The sequence below is a fragment of the Diceros bicornis genome, chromosome 14 (assembly GCF_020826845.1).
Source record: "Diceros bicornis minor isolate mBicDic1 chromosome 14, mDicBic1.mat.cur, whole genome shotgun sequence".
NCBI lineage: Eukaryota > Metazoa > Chordata > Mammalia > Perissodactyla > Rhinocerotidae > Diceros > Diceros bicornis.
Window position 1 is genome coordinate 30,463,594 of NC_080753.1, and position 18,252 is coordinate 30,481,845.

An 18,252-nucleotide genomic window follows, 5' to 3' on the forward strand; every position below is an offset into this window, starting at 1 on the left:
CCCCTCTCAGCAAGTGCAGTAGCCTTCCCACTGCTCCCCTGGGCTCCTGTCTTGCCCCCTGATCTGTTTCCTGCACAGCCTTGTCTCATGCTGTACTCTCCCATCCTCTCCGTGTTTTTGCCTTTCAGTTCTGAACCTGCCATGGGCTCTCGGCCGCAGGGCCTTTGCACCTGCTGCCACTGCTGTCCAGGATGCTCTTCCCTTCCCTCTTCACCTGTGTATTGTCTACCCATCCTTCAGGTGTCAGGCACCCCCAGTGCCTACCATGGTGCCGGGCGCATAGTGAGAGCTCAGAAAACATATTTTGGATGAATGCATGATGGGTCGGGAGGCCCATATCACCTCCACCCTTGCCAGGGGCCAGAAACCCTCCCTCATTTTGCAGGTGGAGATGGGGCTTCCACAGCAAGCGTCTCCCAAGAGGGAACCCTGCGGGGGAACACCACCCTGAGTGTACCCGCACGTGGGCCCCTTCCTGAGGGTGCTGATGAGGGCTGGATCAGAGCGAGGGGCTACCAGTGCCTGAGGACAGCAGTGGGGCAGCCAAGACTGGAGAAGCCCTTGGAGGGTGGAGGAAGCCCCGCAGGCTGGGTGTGCAGCAGCGGCTCCGTCCCGGAGCCCCACCTGGGGCAGTGCTGGGTCAGGGGGTGGGCAGGGGAGAGGTGAACTCCAGGAGTGGCTGGCCACCAGCCTGCCCTGTGGTCTTGGCAGCTTGGCCTATCCATTCCTCAGTTTCCTCATCTGGACCAGGCAGTAGTTTTCAGTCTCTTTCTTTAGAAGCAGATGTATTTTCCCAACCGAATCTTGTGGAGAAACTCATTTGTGAGGATCATGTAAAACCACACTGCTGCTCTGCTTCATCCATTCCCTCACTGGTCAGTCACATTTACTTGCAGAGCATGCAAAATGAGGGCTTTGGCACTAGGCACTGTCCGAAGTCCTGGGGCTGTGGCAGTGAGTAAGGAGATAAAAACCGCTTGTCCCCTGGGACTGACATTCCAGTGGGGAGACAATCAAGAGGACACATGAATGAAAGGTATAGTCTCACAGGCGCACTAAGTGGGAACAGCCAGTGCAAAGGCCCTGAGGTGGGCTCCTGCCTAGTGTGTTGGGAGGAAGCGCATGAGGCCGGAGTGGCTGGAGGAGAGTGAGTGAGGGGGAGGTAGTGGGAGGTGAGGTCAGGAGGCTAAGGGGGCAGATTGTGTAGGGCCCAGTGAGCCATTGAAAGACACTGGCTTTCACTCTGGTTGAGATGGGAGCCTCTTGAAAAAGAGAGGAGGGACACCAGCTAACTTGGGTTTTAAATGGGTCCCTCTGGCTGCCAGGTGGGGAATGGACTGTCTGTGGACGAGGATGGGTGGTAAGTGTGGGAGGTGGGGGACCGGCGAGGAGGCTGCTGCAATAGTCCGGGCCAGAGATGCCAGAGCTGTGGCCCAGGGTGGTAGTGGCAGAGGAGGTGAGCTGTGCTCGAATTCTGGATCTCTTCTCAAGGTAGAGCCAATAGTATTTGCTGATAAATCAGGTTTGGGGCGTGAGAGAGGAGTCAAGGACGTGTCCGACACTGGCCTGAGCAGTGGTTAGCTGGCTGAGAAAGACTTCGGGAGGATGTGGGGGCCCCATTAGACAGCCAAGGGGAGCGGGCAGTGGGTGGGAGCCTGGAGTTCAGGGGTGCGTCATCAGGCTCTAGGTGGCCTGGGAGTGAGTAGAGATCGAGGGGATGGAGGACTGAGCCCTGGGGTCACCAGTGTTCAGGACCAGCCATGCAGGCTGAGGAGGGGCTGCCTGAGAGGAAGGAGGGCATGGGGAGAGCAAGGAGCCGGGCAGCCAAGCGGAGGGACCACATGGTCAAATGTCACCAGGGGTCAAGTGCCGAGAGCCCCCAAACCACAGCCTGGCTCCAAGGCCCGAGGGTCACCTGGTTTGCCTGCTTGGCTGCACCTTCCTTCAGCGCTGGTTTTGCTTCCCCACCAGGGGTCAGGCCCCGTTTCCCCAGCGGAAGCCCCAGAGCTCCAGGGGGGCCTCCCCTGCCAGCCTGGCTCTGGCCCTGGCTGTGATATAATTACATGGAGTGGTGGCAATGTGGCTTTTATCGGCTCATGTGTTCAATAGTGTTAATACATCCCATTATATCATATCATATTAATACAGAGCCGTAGATTACACCCGGCGCAGCACATTAACTTGACTGGGGAGAGCAATGGGCAGACACTGTGGTTAATTTCCTCTCAGCCTGGCCACGCCTCTGTCACTGGCACTGTGTCTGTGGTGGTCCGCATGACAGGGCAGAATTACGGCCGCCCCAGGTGCGCCCACTCACTGAGGTCCTCCCAGCCTGGCCCCCGCCTCCCGCAGCTTGTGGGCGGGTCAGCGGGTTCTGTGGAAGAGGCTTTTGGATGTCACACCCATGTTGTAGAGGCCCCTCCCTCTGTCTTTACCATGTAAGCCCCGTGGGCCGGGGTCACCCATTGCACAGAGGTGGAAACTGAGGCTCAGAGATGTGAAGTGGCATGCTCAAGGGATGTGGTGGGGAAAGGCGTGGAGCAAGGACTCTAAACTCCCCATCCTGGCTGCTTCCCGGGTGCGGGGATGGTGTGGGCAAAGGGCAGGAGGCTGGGAATGAGCGTGGCATGCGAGCCGTGTGGGGCGCAGGGGTGAGAGCCCTCAGGTGCTGGAGTCAGGCAGACCTGGGTTTAAATCCTGCTTTGCCACTTGCTGTGTGCGTTTGTTTCCGGATTTTCTGGGGCCTTGGTTTTCTCATCTGAAAGATGAAGGTGATAGTGTTCACTCCATGGAGTTATCGTGTGAGGATTGAATAAGATCATCGCTGGGAGGTGCTCCGCGTAGACTAGGTGTTCATCACATGGCAGCTACTCGGCCTCCTAGTACCACTCACACCTGAGCAGCCTCTTGCCTGCTGCCACCCCCGGCCCGGTTCGTAAGGATGCCTGGCCCTGCCGGTGACATGTCCCCAGCCCCTGCTCAGCCACACCCTCAGCTTGGCGCCCTGGGGTACTGTAGCCACCCTGGGCTGGTCCCGAGCCCCCTGCCCCCTGGACACTTGGACGTGACCTAGCGCCCAGCACTGCCGGCTCCTGGCCCACAGGCAGTGTGGTGGCACAGAGAAAGCCCAGCTTTGCGTCAGATGGGCCTGGGTGCAATTCCCAGCCCAACGCTGGGTGACTCCGGGTGTGCTCCTTGGCTTTCTGAGCTGCAGCTTCTCTTGTAAATCAGGGCTAAGGTTCCGACCTCAGGGCCGTGGTGAGGATGAACAAAAGGTGCGTCTGTGTTAGCTAACTGCGCACCTGGTACGTGTAACAGGCGTGTTAACGGCTCCCAGCCTGCTGGGCGTTTGCTTCTCTCTGTCCAAGCTTTAATGTCCACCCTTCCTGAGTCTCAGTGAGGTTGACAGAGCTCACATTCTCACCACTGTGCCCAGTTGACAGATGAGGAGACTGAGGCTCAGAGGGGAGGTGACTTGCCTGCAGTCACACATCGAGGCGGTGGGCAGATGGAGTGGCAGCCTGCTTCTCATCTCCAGGAACTTGAGCACTGAGCCCTTCTTGGAAAAGGGGGCACAGGTGCTGCGGTCCCATGGGGCTCCCCCAGGGCCCCGGCCCTCCTCCCAGGCCTCTGGGCTCCTCCGTCCCCCGCCTCCTCCCACATGTATCGCTCTTGACGAGGTTACGGAATCAGCGTGTAAGCCCTGCAGAAGTGAGTGTAATTTATTGATCTACGTTTTGCTTATGAAATAGGACAAGGGCTGATTTGAGGCTCTTGTTTGCTCTGGCCCTGGCACCCCGCCCCCGCCACTTGCTGGCTCCTCTGCCGTGACTCTCCGAGCCCGAGCCTCCTCAGAACAGAGCGTCGCCTTTGTCAGCCCAGCCGAGGCTCTCCCCTCTGCGCCCTCTGTTCTTCCCCAGTCTCCCTGCCTTATCTGCCCCCCTTTTCTCCCTGGGCTCCTAAGAAAACACATAATGTTTAAAAGGGTGAATAAAGCGCTTTCTGGGGAAGTATTTGTACAAAGCCCTGTTGCCTGCATCTGTCTGCTTCTCTCCTGGAAAACATAATTCAGAACAGGCCTGGAAATTAATCCAAGTGTCCGCTTGCTCTCCTGACAAGAGGCCGGCAGGCCCACGGAGGGGGAGACAGAGGTGGGCGTGGGACAGCCCCTGAGTGATTGCCTTCTGGGGTGTCACTGTGAAATCAGCGGACAGGGTGAGGACATGGAGGGAGGGAGGAAAGAGACCCCTGAGCATCTTCCATGTGTGGCACTGCAGAGGAGCTGTCCCTGTACCGCAGAGCAATGCCATTGGCTTGCCCAGGCCGAGTGTCAGACCACGTGGGAACCAGGAGTGGCCTCTGACCGGCTCTGTGACCTTGGCAAGGCCCCAAGGCTCTGAGCCTCGGTTTCCTCACTCATCTAAGGTGCTCACGACACTGTGGAGCGTGTCCTCAGGCTGGTCGTGTGGACGGAATGAAGCGGCCTTTGTCCACTGAGCACCTTCCCTGTGCCAAGGGCTGTGCCAGGCGTCCGAGGACACAGGAGTAAAGAAAGGTCCCTGGATTTGTGGAGCTGGCGTTTTAGGGGGAGGTGGATAATAAATGAAATGAGTAAGTAAACACAGAGCGTGTTAGAAAGTGATCATTGTTATGGGGGAAATCAAAGCAGAGGAGGTGGAGAGGGGGTACAGAGGAGGGAAGCAGGATTGGTATTAAATAGGGGGGTCGGGGAAGGCCTTCCTGAGAAGGTGACGTTTGAGCAGTCTTGAAGGGAAGGATGTAAGGGAGCGAGCCACATACGTATCTGGGGGAAGAGCATCCAGGCAGAGGGACTGGCTTATGCACAGGCCCTGAGACAGAGTGTGCCTGGTGCGTTCAAGGTATAGCGAGGAGGCCAGTGTGGCTGGAGCCATGTGTGCGAGGCCGAGGTGGCAGTGGTTGGAGATGAAGTCAGAGGTAATGTGTTGAAAATGCTTTGTTAAAATGCCAAGTGTTGTTGGTAGTTTTGAGAGGCTGTCCCTGAGCTGAGCTGTAAAGGGCATGTTATTAGCACCCGGCAGGGGATCCCACAGGAAGGCTGGTATGTGAATGTTGCCGGGAGAGGGGAAGCCTGTTACCTTTCCTGTCCCTTGCCCACCTTACACTCCCTAGCTCTTCTGGCTGCAAGATGATCCGAGCTTTTCCTAGGCTGTTTCCCCATTATGATGCTAGGAGAAAAAAGAGGCCACTTGTGAGTGTGGGGCCCTGCTGAGGGGGTGGGAGGTGATGGATAGGGTCCTGGCGAGGGGCCCTGACCTTGCCAGTGGGGCTCTGGCGGCAGTGGAGGTACCCACACATCCTGGCTGTGCCTGGGCCTTGGGGAGAGAAGTTGGGGCCATGAGCCCTCTCTCTGGAAGCCTTGGGTGGAGTGGTGATCCTAATTAAAAGCTTGGATCCAAAAGGCTTGATGATGGAATTTCTAATTAAATCAATTTCATCTCGTCTGGGAGACAGAGGTTTGCATATGATAAGCATGAAATTAATAATTATGTTTAGAAATTAGCTGTTGCTCAGAGCAGAGCCATTTACACAACCCTCTGAGGCCCCTGGCCCCCACCCCTGCCCAATCCTTTGTGTGGGAGACAGATGGGCCACTTCAGCCCATAGCGTGACAGCCGGGAGTGGAGGCAGGGGCTGTGCACAGAGGGGAAGTAGGGCTGGCTCTCCCCGCTGCTGCCTGAGGCCCCTGCCGCACAGGAGATGTGGGCGGCCCTGCTTGTCACTGGAGGCTGTCGGCATCACCCTCGGATCCTGCGTGTGTGTGCACGTGCACATGTATGTGTAGGCCCACTTGTGTAAGGGGGAGGCTGAGGTTTTACATGACAGGTGGTAGCGTGGGCTCTGGAGCTAGTCCCACTGGGTTCAACTCCTGGCTTAGCCACTCACTAGCTGTGTGACCTTGGGCAAGTTACTTAACCTCTCTGTGCCTCAGTTTTGGGAAGATGGGGAGAATAAGAGTGTCTGCTTTGTATCGTTATTGTAAGATTCAAGGTGTTAAGGCGTATAAAACCACTTGGGACAGTTCTTGGCACATAGAAAGCACTCAAGAAATGCTAGTTCTCGTGATGCTGATGGTGGTTGCATGTCTGTGTGTGTTAGTGTGAATTTAATTCAATTCAGCCCACCCCAGCCTGTGATGAGTGTGAGCCTGACACATCCAGGTTCAGGAGGTGGAGATGAATAAGACTCATTCCTGCCTCTCCCGGAGCTAGAGCATAATGCTTGTGCCACATGTGTCTGTTAGCACTGGTGAGGTGATGCTTCCAGAACAAACAGCCCCCAGATCTCTGTGGCTTAAAATACATAAACCTAGTTCTTACCGCGTTACATGTCTGCATGGGTTGGCTGAGTGCTCTGCCCCGTCTCCTCAGGGACCTAGGCTGTTCTGGAACATTGCTGGTCACGGTAGCAGAGGGAACATGTACCCTGCACAATTAACTGTTCTGGCCCCGAAGTGATAGCATTTTCTGCTCCCAGCTTGTTGGCCAGAACATGTCCTCTGCCCCAGCCAACCACAAGGGGCAGGGAGTTGAATCTTACCCCATGCCAGGAAGGCAGGAGCTGGAAATGTCTGGACGGCTCTGAGGACCAGCCCAGTATCAGTTATGTGCATATTCATTTACTATTGGTTCTCTCTCCCAATAGAATGGCGGCTCCAAGAAGGCAGGGGTTTGTCACTGTGTGTCCATCCCAGTGCCAGAGGTTGTGCCCGGCCCAAAGTAGGTGCTCAGTGAACCATTAATAAATGAACCAGCAGAGTTTCTGAGGAGTATGGTGGGCTGGGAGAGTATGGCGGGGGGAGGCTGGAGGAGCGGCGACGTGGAGGGACCTTGTGGGCTTGTGGGCAAATCTTACCGTCTTTTAAGAGCATTTGCCACCTCAAGGACCTTGGTGTTCACTTCTCAGTCACAGTGGGGAAACGCTGCAGGCCATGGTGTGGGAGGAAGGGGCCTGTGTGATGGGGGCAGGGGAGGGCCAGGGCTGCCCAGTCTCCGAGGCTGGGGGTGTGTGCAGAGCTGCGGAGGTTGAGTGCGCTGTGCTGAGATCTGCAGACTCAGCTCCCTGGCAGAAGGCCAGATCAGGGCTCGCCCATGGTGGGCTGGGCGGGCTGATTGATTGCACTGGGGCACAGGCTGCTGGCCCCCGAGTGACGGGATACTCAGAGAGCGGAGTTGGTGGCTGGGCTGTGTCTGCAGAGCAATGAGATTTGATTAATGAGGGCGTCCTGAAGTGAGCGACCCAGGCTGGCCAGACCTGAATTCCCAGAGGGTCTCCGGGGAAGTGGCCAGCGGCCCCCAAATGGCCCAGTGGGTGTGGGGGAAGGCCCCAGCGTGTGGCCCTGGAGGAAGCCCTGGGGCAGGCAGCAGCCGGTCCTCCTGTCTGGGACCCATCCTAGTTTTTCCAGAGACCACCCAGATGCCAGCCAGCCCCCTGCGCAGTGCGCCCCTCCCACCCCCATCTCCCCCAGGCTGTGTCCTTCTCTTTTCTTTGGTGACTGGTGGTGGGGGGACATCTCCATGGGGGTATGGCTGTGTGAGGCCTCCTTGGGGCTGTCCTGAGCTGTAGGGTCACTCTTGCCTTCTGTTCTTGAGCACTGGGGTCCCTGTTGGAGGTGGGCCTGGTCAGGGCTGAGGGCGGGGGGCTGTCGGTGCCCCCACATGTGCTGTATCCGGCCCACTGCTCCTCTTGTGTCTCCCTGCACCCCCTGCCGTATCCCCAGTCTCTTACTATGGCTGCCCTTCCTAGCTGCCCTGAACCCCCTGTCCCTGTGTCCCCCTCTTTGCCCCACCCCATTTCCCCTCTTCAGTCCGTCTACACCCTGTCGCATGCTGCCAGCCCCCGCTCTCTCCTCAGGGCCTGCAGTGTGACTCTCCCCACTGCGAGGCCCTAGTGAATCTCCACTGGAGGCATTTCTCTCTGAGGCGCCCCTTTTCCAGCCCCCCCACCAGGCTGGTGCTCTGAAGGCGGGTGATGGAAATCTGTGTCCTCAGCACCTGCCTGAGAGGGGCGCTCTGTGCTCTGGGTGGGGTGTGGAGCGCCTGCTGTGCGCCCAGCTCTCAGTGAGATGCACCCCTGCCCCACCTGAGGGCCCCTCCTGAGGCCCCTAGAGGGAGGAGGGGCGGCTGGCAGCACCTCTTGCTGCTTCTGCGCACTGTGTCTCTGAGCAAAGGCCCCTTGGGAGAGGGTGCATGGCTCAGGGGGGCGAGGGGTGCCTGACGGTGCCCCTGAGCCTCGGGAAGCGGCCTTCTCTCCTCTCACCGGCTCTCTGCACCACACGTTCCTGCCCATGCAGCGTTCGTGTACCTAAGAGCCTGGCTGCCTTTTATCTGTGAGGGAAGCAGCTGATGCTGAGAGCCAGGTGGGCGGTCGAGGCCTCAAGCAGCCAGGATCAAGAGAGCAAGGAGCAGGCAGCCAACCCCAGGACCTGCCTGCCCCACGCGGGGTCTCCTGCTCCCCGGGAGAGAGGGGCCTCGGTGGGCCGGTGGAGGTCCTGAGGTCTGCCTGGGCCCTGGCCTGGACTGGCGGCCAGTGGTGGATGCAGAATCCCAGCCTCAATCTGTGGTTGTCTAGCCTGGCTTGTGGGCAGAACAGAAAGATCAGTGTCAGCTGGGACACTGAGGGTGGGCAGGGCCCGAGGCCAGGACTGGGGATGGGGGACAGGGAGGCAGAGCGGCTTGGTCTGTACTTTGTTTCTGATATCTCCTGACTCAGATGCTCAGAGGGCACTTTCATCTTGCTGAGCCTCAGTTTCCTCGTCTGCAAAATGGGCACAATGGCCCTAGCTTTGCCTCTCTCTCTAATACTATTACAGTCGTCCATTGCTTAATGATGGGGGTGCATTCTGAGAAATGCGTCGTTAGGTGATTGCGTCGTTGTGTGAACATCACAGAGTATACTTACACAAACCTGGACGGTGTAGCCTACTCTGCACCTAGGCTATATGGTACTAATCTTATGGAACCACTGTCATATGCACGGTCCATCGTTGACCGACACGTCGTAATGCCACACATGACTGTATCGAGTATTTGCCGAGGGCCCCTTGTAATGCAGCCCTCTCTGTTGTTACTGTGACTACTTTATAGGGGAGGAAACTGAGGACCAGAGAGGCCACTCACTTGCCTAAGGTTGCACAGCTGGGTGGCAAAGCTGGGTCCTACAATCCCGGGCAGGCTGGCTCCAGTGTGCTGGAAGCTCGTGTGCGGAGCATTAGGGAGGAGGAGGGAAGGGGAGCCCCTCTCTCTCACAGTCCCCTGCTCCTCCCTTCTTTCTTGTTTCTCCTGGACCCTCACCCCCGTCTAACAGCTTGGTGTCACCCTCCATCGCCTGCCTCTGTCTGGACCGGGAGCCCCCCAAGGGCGGAGTGTCCGCCTGTCTCTCCCTAGCACTCAGAACCTCAACTGGCAGCCCGTTGGCGCTGGGTGACTGTTGGTAGGAGGAAGAAATGAATGACTGTGCTGTACACTCGTGTACTCAGGACACATGCTCCAGGGCTCGTGTTTGTGTGTGTGCACGTGCGTGCTGTGTGTGTGTGCTCGTACTATGTGTACATGTGTGCGTGTGCTGTGTGTGCTTGTGTTCGTGCGTGTGTGTGCATGTGCACGTGTACACACAGATGCACTCGGCATTCATCTTCCTTGTTGCTCAAGCCCAGACGCAGCTTTTGTCTTCCCTCTGTGGCAATGGACCTCCTTGTCACTCCAGAAGCCAGAGAGAGAGAGAGAGGTTTACTCATGCGCTCCCTCCCCCTTCAGTCACTCACTCTTCTGTGAGAGGCTCTGCTGGGTGCCAGCTGCAGACACACTGCGTGTCACTCTGGGGTCCCCTCCCAGGATGCAGTGGGTGTCTACTAGTGTTGAGGAGTGGGATGAATCCATTTCCCCTTCTCATCTCCCCCTGTGGCCTTGCCTGGCACATGGGGGTGCTTTAGAATGCCTGTTGAATTGACAAGTAGACCAAGCGTCCCAACACTGAGAGTTCGTGCCTGGTGCCCCTGGAGCCTGACTCGGTGCTGTGGGGGGGTCTGAGCAGGCTCTCTGGAAGACGAGGGCTCAGGGAGGGCTGCCTGAAGGAGGCAACATTTGCCACATAGAGATTTGGATGTAGGGAGATGAGGTCCTGGGCTCTGTGGGCAGAGGAGGACAGAGAGAAGAGAAAAGGACAGACAGATGGACCTAGAGTAAGACCCTTCTGGTGGGTCAGGTGCTGCTGGGATCTGGCTTCTGGCTGACTCTTGCCCCATGAGGGCGTGACAGGAGGTGTGTTGTCCCCAGCACCTAGGACAGTGCCCGGTACACGGTTAGTGCTCAAAGTGCTGGGTGACGGTAGGAGGGAGGGAGAGGGGGAGGCGGAGCGGTGGAGGAGCTGGCAGTGGGGTGGGCACAGCTGCCTCCCTCCCCTCCTGGGCTGCTGTGGTGAGAGGAGAGGCACGTCCTCTGAGGAGAATGTTAGTGGCGTGTCCCCCTCCCGCTCTGGCTGGGCGGTGGAGACAGAGCTGAAGAGACCTCAGGGCCCCAGTCAGGCCAGGATGTCACAGTCACCCAGGGCGGTCCCTGCCTCTCCCCCCTCCACTCCAGGCTGGTGGGGGCACCGGGAAGGAGGAGAGCCTTGGGGAGCCTGTCAGCATTCCCCGGAGGAGGCGTCCCCACTGAGCACAGCAGTAAGTAGGGGATGACAGGGAGAGCTGGGGACGGGAGGGGAGGCACAGGGGTTGGTCCTAGGAGGTAAAAAAGTCAGAGGGGGCCAAGAGGAGAGCCCCGGTGAGAGAGCGTGTAGAGGGAGGGATGACAGGTCACAGAAGAGCTAGCCTTCTGAGTCATTACCCTGAGCGCTTCACATGAATTCCCACATGTGACCATCACAACCTTGTGAGAAAGGGATGGTAATTATTCCCATTTTGCAGCCGAGGAAACTGAGGCTCAGAGAGGTGAAGTAACTTGCCCAGGGTTTCCCAGCTGGTGGGGAGCAAACATAGGATTTGAACCTGAGCAGTTTAGCTCCCAAATCTCTGCTTGAAACCATCCCCCTGGGAAACCGGGAGGGCCTGGGGAGGAGGAGGGGGCCTGCAGGGTCAGGGTAGGAGAGGCTGGCAGAGGGGACATGTAAGAGGATAAGAGGATGCTGGCTTATACCCTGGACCCTGTTCAGGAGGCTGTCCCCCACCCCATCTCAGGGCTGAGTTCCTGTTCCAGGGTCTCAGGAATTGTTGGGGGCAGAGCAGGGGCCCCTCCTGGGCTCCTGAAATCAGGGGTGTGGGGCATTCCTGCAGGCTGACATGCATACCCTGCAGGAACCCCACGCTCGGCCCTCCTACCTTTACGGGAATGGGGGCGTGCCGTGGGGCAGGGGTGGGGCCTGAGTTTGAAGAGTGGGTCACTGGGGGAGGGCTCTGGTCCCAATACCGGACATCCATCTGTCCATCCGCTGTCCCTGCCCACGCTGAGGGCCTGAACAGGAGGGGAGGCAGGGAGGTGGTGTGGAAGGAGGAGTGAGGGATGAGCGAGAAGTCGCCTGTGTGAGCCGCTCCATTCCCCGGTCTGCCTCCAGCCTTGAGACCTCCCTGGGCCTCCTGCCCCTCTGCTGTGCACGGGCCCTTTTGACCCCGGGCGCTGTGCTGGGAGAAAACATCAGAAGTAGGAGAAAAGCTTCTTCTAATGAGGAGGAGAGTGGATTCCCGGGTGTGTGATGAGCACTCGTTGCGGAGGACTGGGTGGAGAGGTGAGCCAGCAAGCGAACACGCAGAACCATCTTCTCTCAGGACCTGCTGGGAAGCAGGCGGCGCCGGGCGGCGCCGGGCGGCGACCCCCCCAACCTCCTCCAGCTCCAGCTCCGGGTTTGGGGCTCTTCTGCTCAGGGGGGTGACCCGGGGGTGGCATTTATTTTGTTTTGTTTTATTGTTAAAAAATTTTAAAAACACGGCCATTTCAGACATGTACAAGAGTACAACAAACAGAGCAGCGAGCCCCCACGTGCTCGCCACGCAACGGTTGTCAGCTCTTGGTGAATGTCATTCTTCTTCCACACGCTCCCAGCGCGATTCTTGCGAAGCAAATCCCACACGTCATCCTATCGCTTCATCCCTACGTATTTCAGCACGTATCTCTAAAACAGTGGGTCTCAGCTGGGGACAGTTTTGCCTCCCTGCCGCCGGGACATTTGGCAATGTCTAGAGATGTTTTTGGTGTCACAGCTGGGGGAGGGGGGTGCTACTGGCATCTAGTGTAGGGGACGGAGATACTGCTAAACATCCTACAGTGCACAGGACAGCCCCCAACGGAGAATTATCCCCCCACAGTGTTGATAGTGCTGAGGCTGGGGAGCCCAGCTCTGAGAGACAGGGATCCTCAAAAACCAGCCAACCAACACCAACTACAATACCATTGTCAGATATTAAAAATCACAATATTTTGGAAATTAATCATGAAATATGAGTGTCCACCAGTGTCCACATTTTAGCGGATGCTGTTGTGCTAAGTGCTCTCCAGAGCGCAGAGGACTGGCTCGTCTTTGGACACTGCTGACACGGGCAGACAGGGGACACATGAGCTCACGAAGATTCAAATGGGGTTTTGTTTTCTGAGCAGGTGCTATGTTTGCATGGTTCTACCTGCAAAATGTACAAAGGGTGTAAGATGAAAGGTCCCCTCCAACTGCGCCCCCAGCCACCTGGTTCCTTCCCCGGAGGCAACTTGGCCGTTTTGTTTCAGAGCTGTGTGAGTATATTCCGCCCCCTCGTATGATAAGCAGGGTGCTGCTCGCAGGTAGATCTACACCTTGCTTCTTTGTGGCTGTTGTTTTTACCCTACAACGTCTTGGAGAGCCATCCAGAGCAGTGCATGGAAAGCTGCCTTGTTCTTTTTCTCAGCTGTGTAGTATTCCTTATATGACCATAGCTTTTTCACCGGGTTACAACGGTGCCACAGGGAATAACGCAGTGCCTACCATTTTATAAAGACCACAGGAACTACGACAAGAGGGCTTAGAAGTTAACCCATAGTTGCTCAGCAAATCCAGAAAAACAATCATCTGTTTCCCCCACCCCTATCCTCACCTCCGAGGGTCCAGGAACGTGGGCCTTTCCCATGAGTGAGTTCAGTGAGGGGAGGCAGTGAGGGGCACTGGGGGGCATCACAGGGGCTGAGGTGGACCATGCCCTTTTCCTAATGGGTGTCCTCAGTGGAAGGTGGACGCTCGCTGTCCCTGGGGATAGGGACATCCTAGACAAGGCCAGGTGGGCAACCACTTGTCCAGGGGGCACCCCCAAACCTCTTGACCCTGGAACATTTCCCACCCTTGGTTGCCACAGAGACTGACATCTGGCCACGAGTTTTTTTGGCCAGGACTGAATCTTAGTGATCCTTAGGGCATAAAATCTTAGATTTGACATTGGCCCAGATCAATATGCACACCCCTTCACCGTGTCACCCTGGACAACGGAGAGCAGGGCAGAGGGCACACAGGAAGGGCACGCGTTCATGTGGCCCAAGGCAGGGAATGGAGAGCATGGGACTGACCAGCCCCAGGGAGCCGGGGGCAGCGCAGGGACCCTGTGAGGACGGCACTGGGGATGTGGTGAGTGTGGGCCAGGGAGGAGGGGAAGGTGCAGGAGGGTCCACACGGCCTCTTCCATGTCCTTTGGGCATGGTTGGATGTCAGCCACGGGAGGAAGGGCAGCTTAAGCGCTCTGTGTCTCGCCTGTGCCTGGGAGGCCCCTGGTGGGGGCCGTGGCGGCAGGAAGGTGCTCTGTGCTTGGAGAGCTGGGAGAGCTGAGGCTGGGGGCAGGAGGCCTGCAGTCTGCCGCTGAGCCTCTCTGGGCCCTGTGTCCCAGGCTGTGAAAGAGGGACTTCCTGGAGGCCCCCCCAACCCTGGCCTCCTGGAACTCCATCTGTGGGGTGGGCAGGGGCTGAGAGGAGCTGGAACCCAGGCTCTGTCTCCTCTGAGCTGGGCAGGAGGAAAGAGCCTGAGCCCAGGGGGAGCTGTGGGGACAGGTCCTAGGGGATAGTAATATGAGGGGCTGCCTGGGGAAGAAGATGGGCCAGCTGACCCCTCAGGGCCCCTCTTGACACCCTCATCCCCATCCCATCTCCAGGCCCAACCATCTCATCCACCTGGGGAGATTCCCTGGGGGGGTCTTCCAGCTCTTTATGTAAACCGAGGCACCCAGAGGCTCCTGGTGTGTGTGCGTGTGTGTGTATGTATGTGTAACCCCCATGACTCTGTGGTATGTACATGTGTGTTGTTGGGGGACCACCAGCCACAGGACCCAGGTGAGGCTGGCCGGGAGACTTTCTGGAGGAGGAGGGCCAGTTTTTCTCAGCCTGATGCCAGCCTCACTCCTGCTAGGTGTGGGGAGGGCTGGAGAGGGCCAGGTTCAGGGGAGAACTGAGTGGAGGTGGGGGCCATTGGGACCCCAGGCTGGAGCTAGGGGCAGGGCTGACCAGCCATTTGCCCACCCTCTCTGGGTCTCAGTTTCCCCCTCTGTCAAGTGGGCGAGGACTTGTGCAGTCCATGTCACAGGGTCTCCCCCAGGACGCGAGGAGGCGGTGCCCGTGGGCAGGGCTGGGGCTGTCCCAAGGCTGTGGGGACCGGAAGGAGGTTGGTGTGTAGGGGTGTGGTGCTGGCTGGGCGGGTGGGGGTGCCAGCCGCCCCCATCACGGCCCCTCTCGCCTCCAGATCCCCCAGATCAGCTACGCCTCCACAGCCCCCGACCTGAGTGACAACAGCCGCTATGACTTCTTCTCCCGCGTGGTGCCCTCGGACACGTACCAGGCCCAGGCCATGGTGGACATCGTCCGTGCTCTCAAGTGGAACTACGTCTCCACGCTGGCCTCGGAGGGCAGCTACGGCGAGAGTGGCGTGGAGGCCTTCATCCAGAAGTCCCGGGAGGACGGTGAGTCCGGCGCCCGCCAGCAGGGTCCTGCTCGGGGAACAAGCCATTCCCCTCGTGGGCCTCAGTCTCTCCCCTGAGCACTGGGGACCAGCCCGTGGCCTCGCCAAGTCACTGGGTGACTCCTGGGAGCAGGGGTGGAGGTGAAGGACTTTTGCAGACGTGGCCAGGCAGACAGAGGAACAGTCAATGTCCCTGGCGTGGGAGCCAGTGGAACAGCTGCTGTTCTCAGGCAGAGAGGAGAGGACGGGGGAGGGATAGAGGTGGCCTTGTTTCAGGGGGTCTCAGTGACCTAGGAGCCAGGGGGCCAGCCAGCAGGTTCATGGAGCAAGACCCTGTTTGAGTCCCTCAAATTGGGCAGTCTGGTGGGGGTGAGGGGCGGGGCTGCGCTGGCTTGGGCTTCAGTGCCGTAGGCGCCCTGGGGTGGATTTGAGGCACTGTGGGAAAGCGATGTGCTCTCCTCGAGGTCCCCACTCACCACATGCCACCTTTCCCCCGGTAAGCTCACTGCCTTCCCTTGACTGCTGTCCTCAGAAGCTCAGGTGGTAAAGCTTTTAGGTAGCAGCAAGCAATCGGAGGCTAATGTAACGGGGGTCCGAAGCCTGGGCCTCTGAGTGGGTCAGTCCTGATGGCCGCGCTGAGGGAGAGCAGCTTGTGCAGGGCCGTGGCACCACTGTGGTACCTGGTACCTGGGGCGTCCAGGGCAGCAGGCTGGCCACTGGGTTGGGGGCTCCACCTGGGTTGGGTGAACCTTGCCAAGAGGGACGGCTCAGTGAGGGCCGTGGGGCTGAGGGATGGTGCCTGTCGTGCGTGGGGTGTGGAGGGGAGCAAGGAAGCCCTTCCCCTCCTGGCAGACCCAGCTCCCTGCAGAGGGGCCCCCGTGCCCCCTCTCCTAAGGCCCTGTCTCTAAGTAACTCACCGTGGTGCCCTCGGCCTTGGGGGATGGCGTCTGTAAATTTATACCCACATAACCCTGGGACTCTAATTGCTTTTCCTAAGGAGCACAGAGTGTCCAGAGGCTGGCGTTGGCAACACCCTGCAGGCATAATCCTGCTATAAATCTTGGATAAGCCCCTTTAATTGTACAGCTGAAGCCGCCCAGGTGCTTGTGACCTGGTGGAGAGGGCGGCCGGGCCGGGAGGTGGGGCAGCGCAGACTGATGGCTGCGGCTCCAGGCCCTTCTCACTCTAGCAGTGGGGTCCTGGCAGAGGGAAGCACAGGGTGGACAGGACCCCACTCCTACCTCCAGGCAGGTGGGCCGCAGCTCCCTGGGGCCCCGGTGGCAGGGTCAGACCCCCGGTGCCAGCCCCTCCCTCTGGCTGCCTGCCTCTCCTTTCCTCCTTTGCTCAGACGTGGGCACCTCTCTCTGGGCCGGCCCCACCCGCCCTGCGCTGCCGGTTCCTCTCCTCCCCAGTGGCCTGACTCCTTCCCCAAACAAGCCCACTGCCTTTCTGTTTACGGGGCCACCTCTGCAGGATTTGGGGACAAAGGTGCTGGATGGGCGCAGGGACAGAAGGTCCAGAATCTTAGTGTTCAGTCCCTGCCATGAGGGCCCTGGAAGCCACCACCAGTACTTACCTAGCCTCCCTGTGTGCCCCGCACATGCCCCCTGAGCGTCTGTTTCACACCTGTTGTCCTGGGTAATCCTCCCTACCCTATGAGGGAGGGGCCCCGGTTTTACAGGGGAGGGAGCTGAGGCACAGAGAGGCCAAATAACTGGCATGCGGTCACACAGCAAGTTAGAGGCGGAGAAGGGATTTGAACCCAGGCGTCTGGCTCCAGGATTAAGGTCTTAACTGCTTCTGCATTCTTGTCACTTCTGCCCATTTCCCACCACATTAACTGAGACCCACATGGACCAGGCCTGTGCAAGGGACGGGGGTATGACAGTGACACACACACACACGGCCTGGAGGGACACGTGCTGACATGTTGAGAGCAGGAGAGGCACGGGATGGGGTGAGGTCTGGGCGTTGCATTTTGGCTGAAGCTAAGACTGTTGTTTGACTTTTCCACAGGCATCTAATCAGGCATTGGATAGTTAGAAAAAATAAAGTCTACTCAAGATTTTTTAAAAGGACTTCTAGAAAATAAGAGAAAAGCTACTCTGCTAGACCTCCAGCTCGGGGTGCTCCTGCCAGTGCCCCTGCCCCCTGCACTCCATCCCATCTCGAGAGCCTGGCCTCCCGCCAGCCAGACCTCCCACGTCCCCAGACCCTCCTGCTGTCACTCTGTGCAGGGTGGCAGCCCTGGGGGCCCTCGTGTATGGCAGCTGGGTCTCTCCGCCCCGCCCGCTCACTGAAATTTCATTTGGAGGACCGTCTTTAGGTGAGTGAAAAGAAAGGGAGAGAGAAAGCCGCGCTCCAGCTGGCCAAATTGAAATCAGAATTCAGCGACTGGTAGAAAGAGGCTGCTGTACCTTGTCGCCTAATCCCTGCGAGAGATTAAAGATGTCTTTGGCAGTATATTGTATTGATTCGTCCTCTAAAGTATAAATCATCTGTGAGTTGCTCAGAGGAGCGCTGGGGAGCGGGGCAGAGGGGAGGGTACGCTCACCAGGCTGAGGATGCACATCAGGGCCCTGGCAAGAGCTCGGCCAGCAGGTCCTGGGTGCCTACTGTGTGCTGGGCTCGCGGTCCTGCAGGGGAGCATAATTATGCCCATTTTATAGATGGGGAAACTGAGGCCAGAGAAGGTAGGCCACTTTCCCAAGGCCGGGCAGGCAGAATGTGGAGGAGCTGGGACTGGAACCCAGCTCTGTCCTGCGGGTGGGCAGCTCCCGGGTAGTACCCAGCACTGACCATTGGCATAGGGCTTAAAGGAGGCCCTGGCACCGAATGTCCCAGCCCGCATCAGCGCTATCCCCCTCACCCCATTTACTCAGTCGTGTGGCTTGTGCCCTGGGCAATCCTGTGGCCCTTGACCGAGCCCTGCCCTGTGCCAGGAACCCCCTCAGCGCCCCCCGCACTATCAGGAATCCTGGTGACAACCCTGTGGGCTTGGTGTTTCTGTCCCCATTTTACAGATGAGAGAACTGTGGCTCAGAGGGGTGAGGTGGCTTAACCAGGCTCACACAGCGAGGTGTTGGAGCAGGACTTGGAGCCAGGGTCAGACCCAGGCCCTTCTCCCCCACATCTCTGTCTCCCCCAGCTCGCATCACACAGGCGGCAGCATGGTTAATGGGCAGGTTCTCCGCTCAGCCGCTTACAGGCTGTGTGATCCTGGGACAGTCACTCAGCCTCTCTTGGTTTTGGTTTCTTCATCTGGAAATGAAGATAAAACTGGTTGTTGTCGGAATGAAACACACGCCTGGCCCATGGAGGTGG

At 58.4% G+C, this 18,252-nt stretch overlaps 1 protein-coding gene across 3 annotated transcripts in view; it reads left to right on the top strand.

Moving 5' to 3' along the window:
- The window catches only part of GRM4 (glutamate metabotropic receptor 4), a 118,008-nt gene that overhangs the window by 38,259 nt on the left and 61,497 nt on the right, over positions 1–18,252 (top strand). For all 3 annotated transcript variants that reach the window (XM_058554563.1, XM_058554562.1, XM_058554564.1), the window contains exon 3: positions 14,713–14,929. In XM_058554563.1, the coding sequence (XP_058410546.1) occupies positions 14,713–14,929 (217 nt within the window). The remainder of the gene's footprint in view (positions 1–14,712; positions 14,930–18,252) is intronic.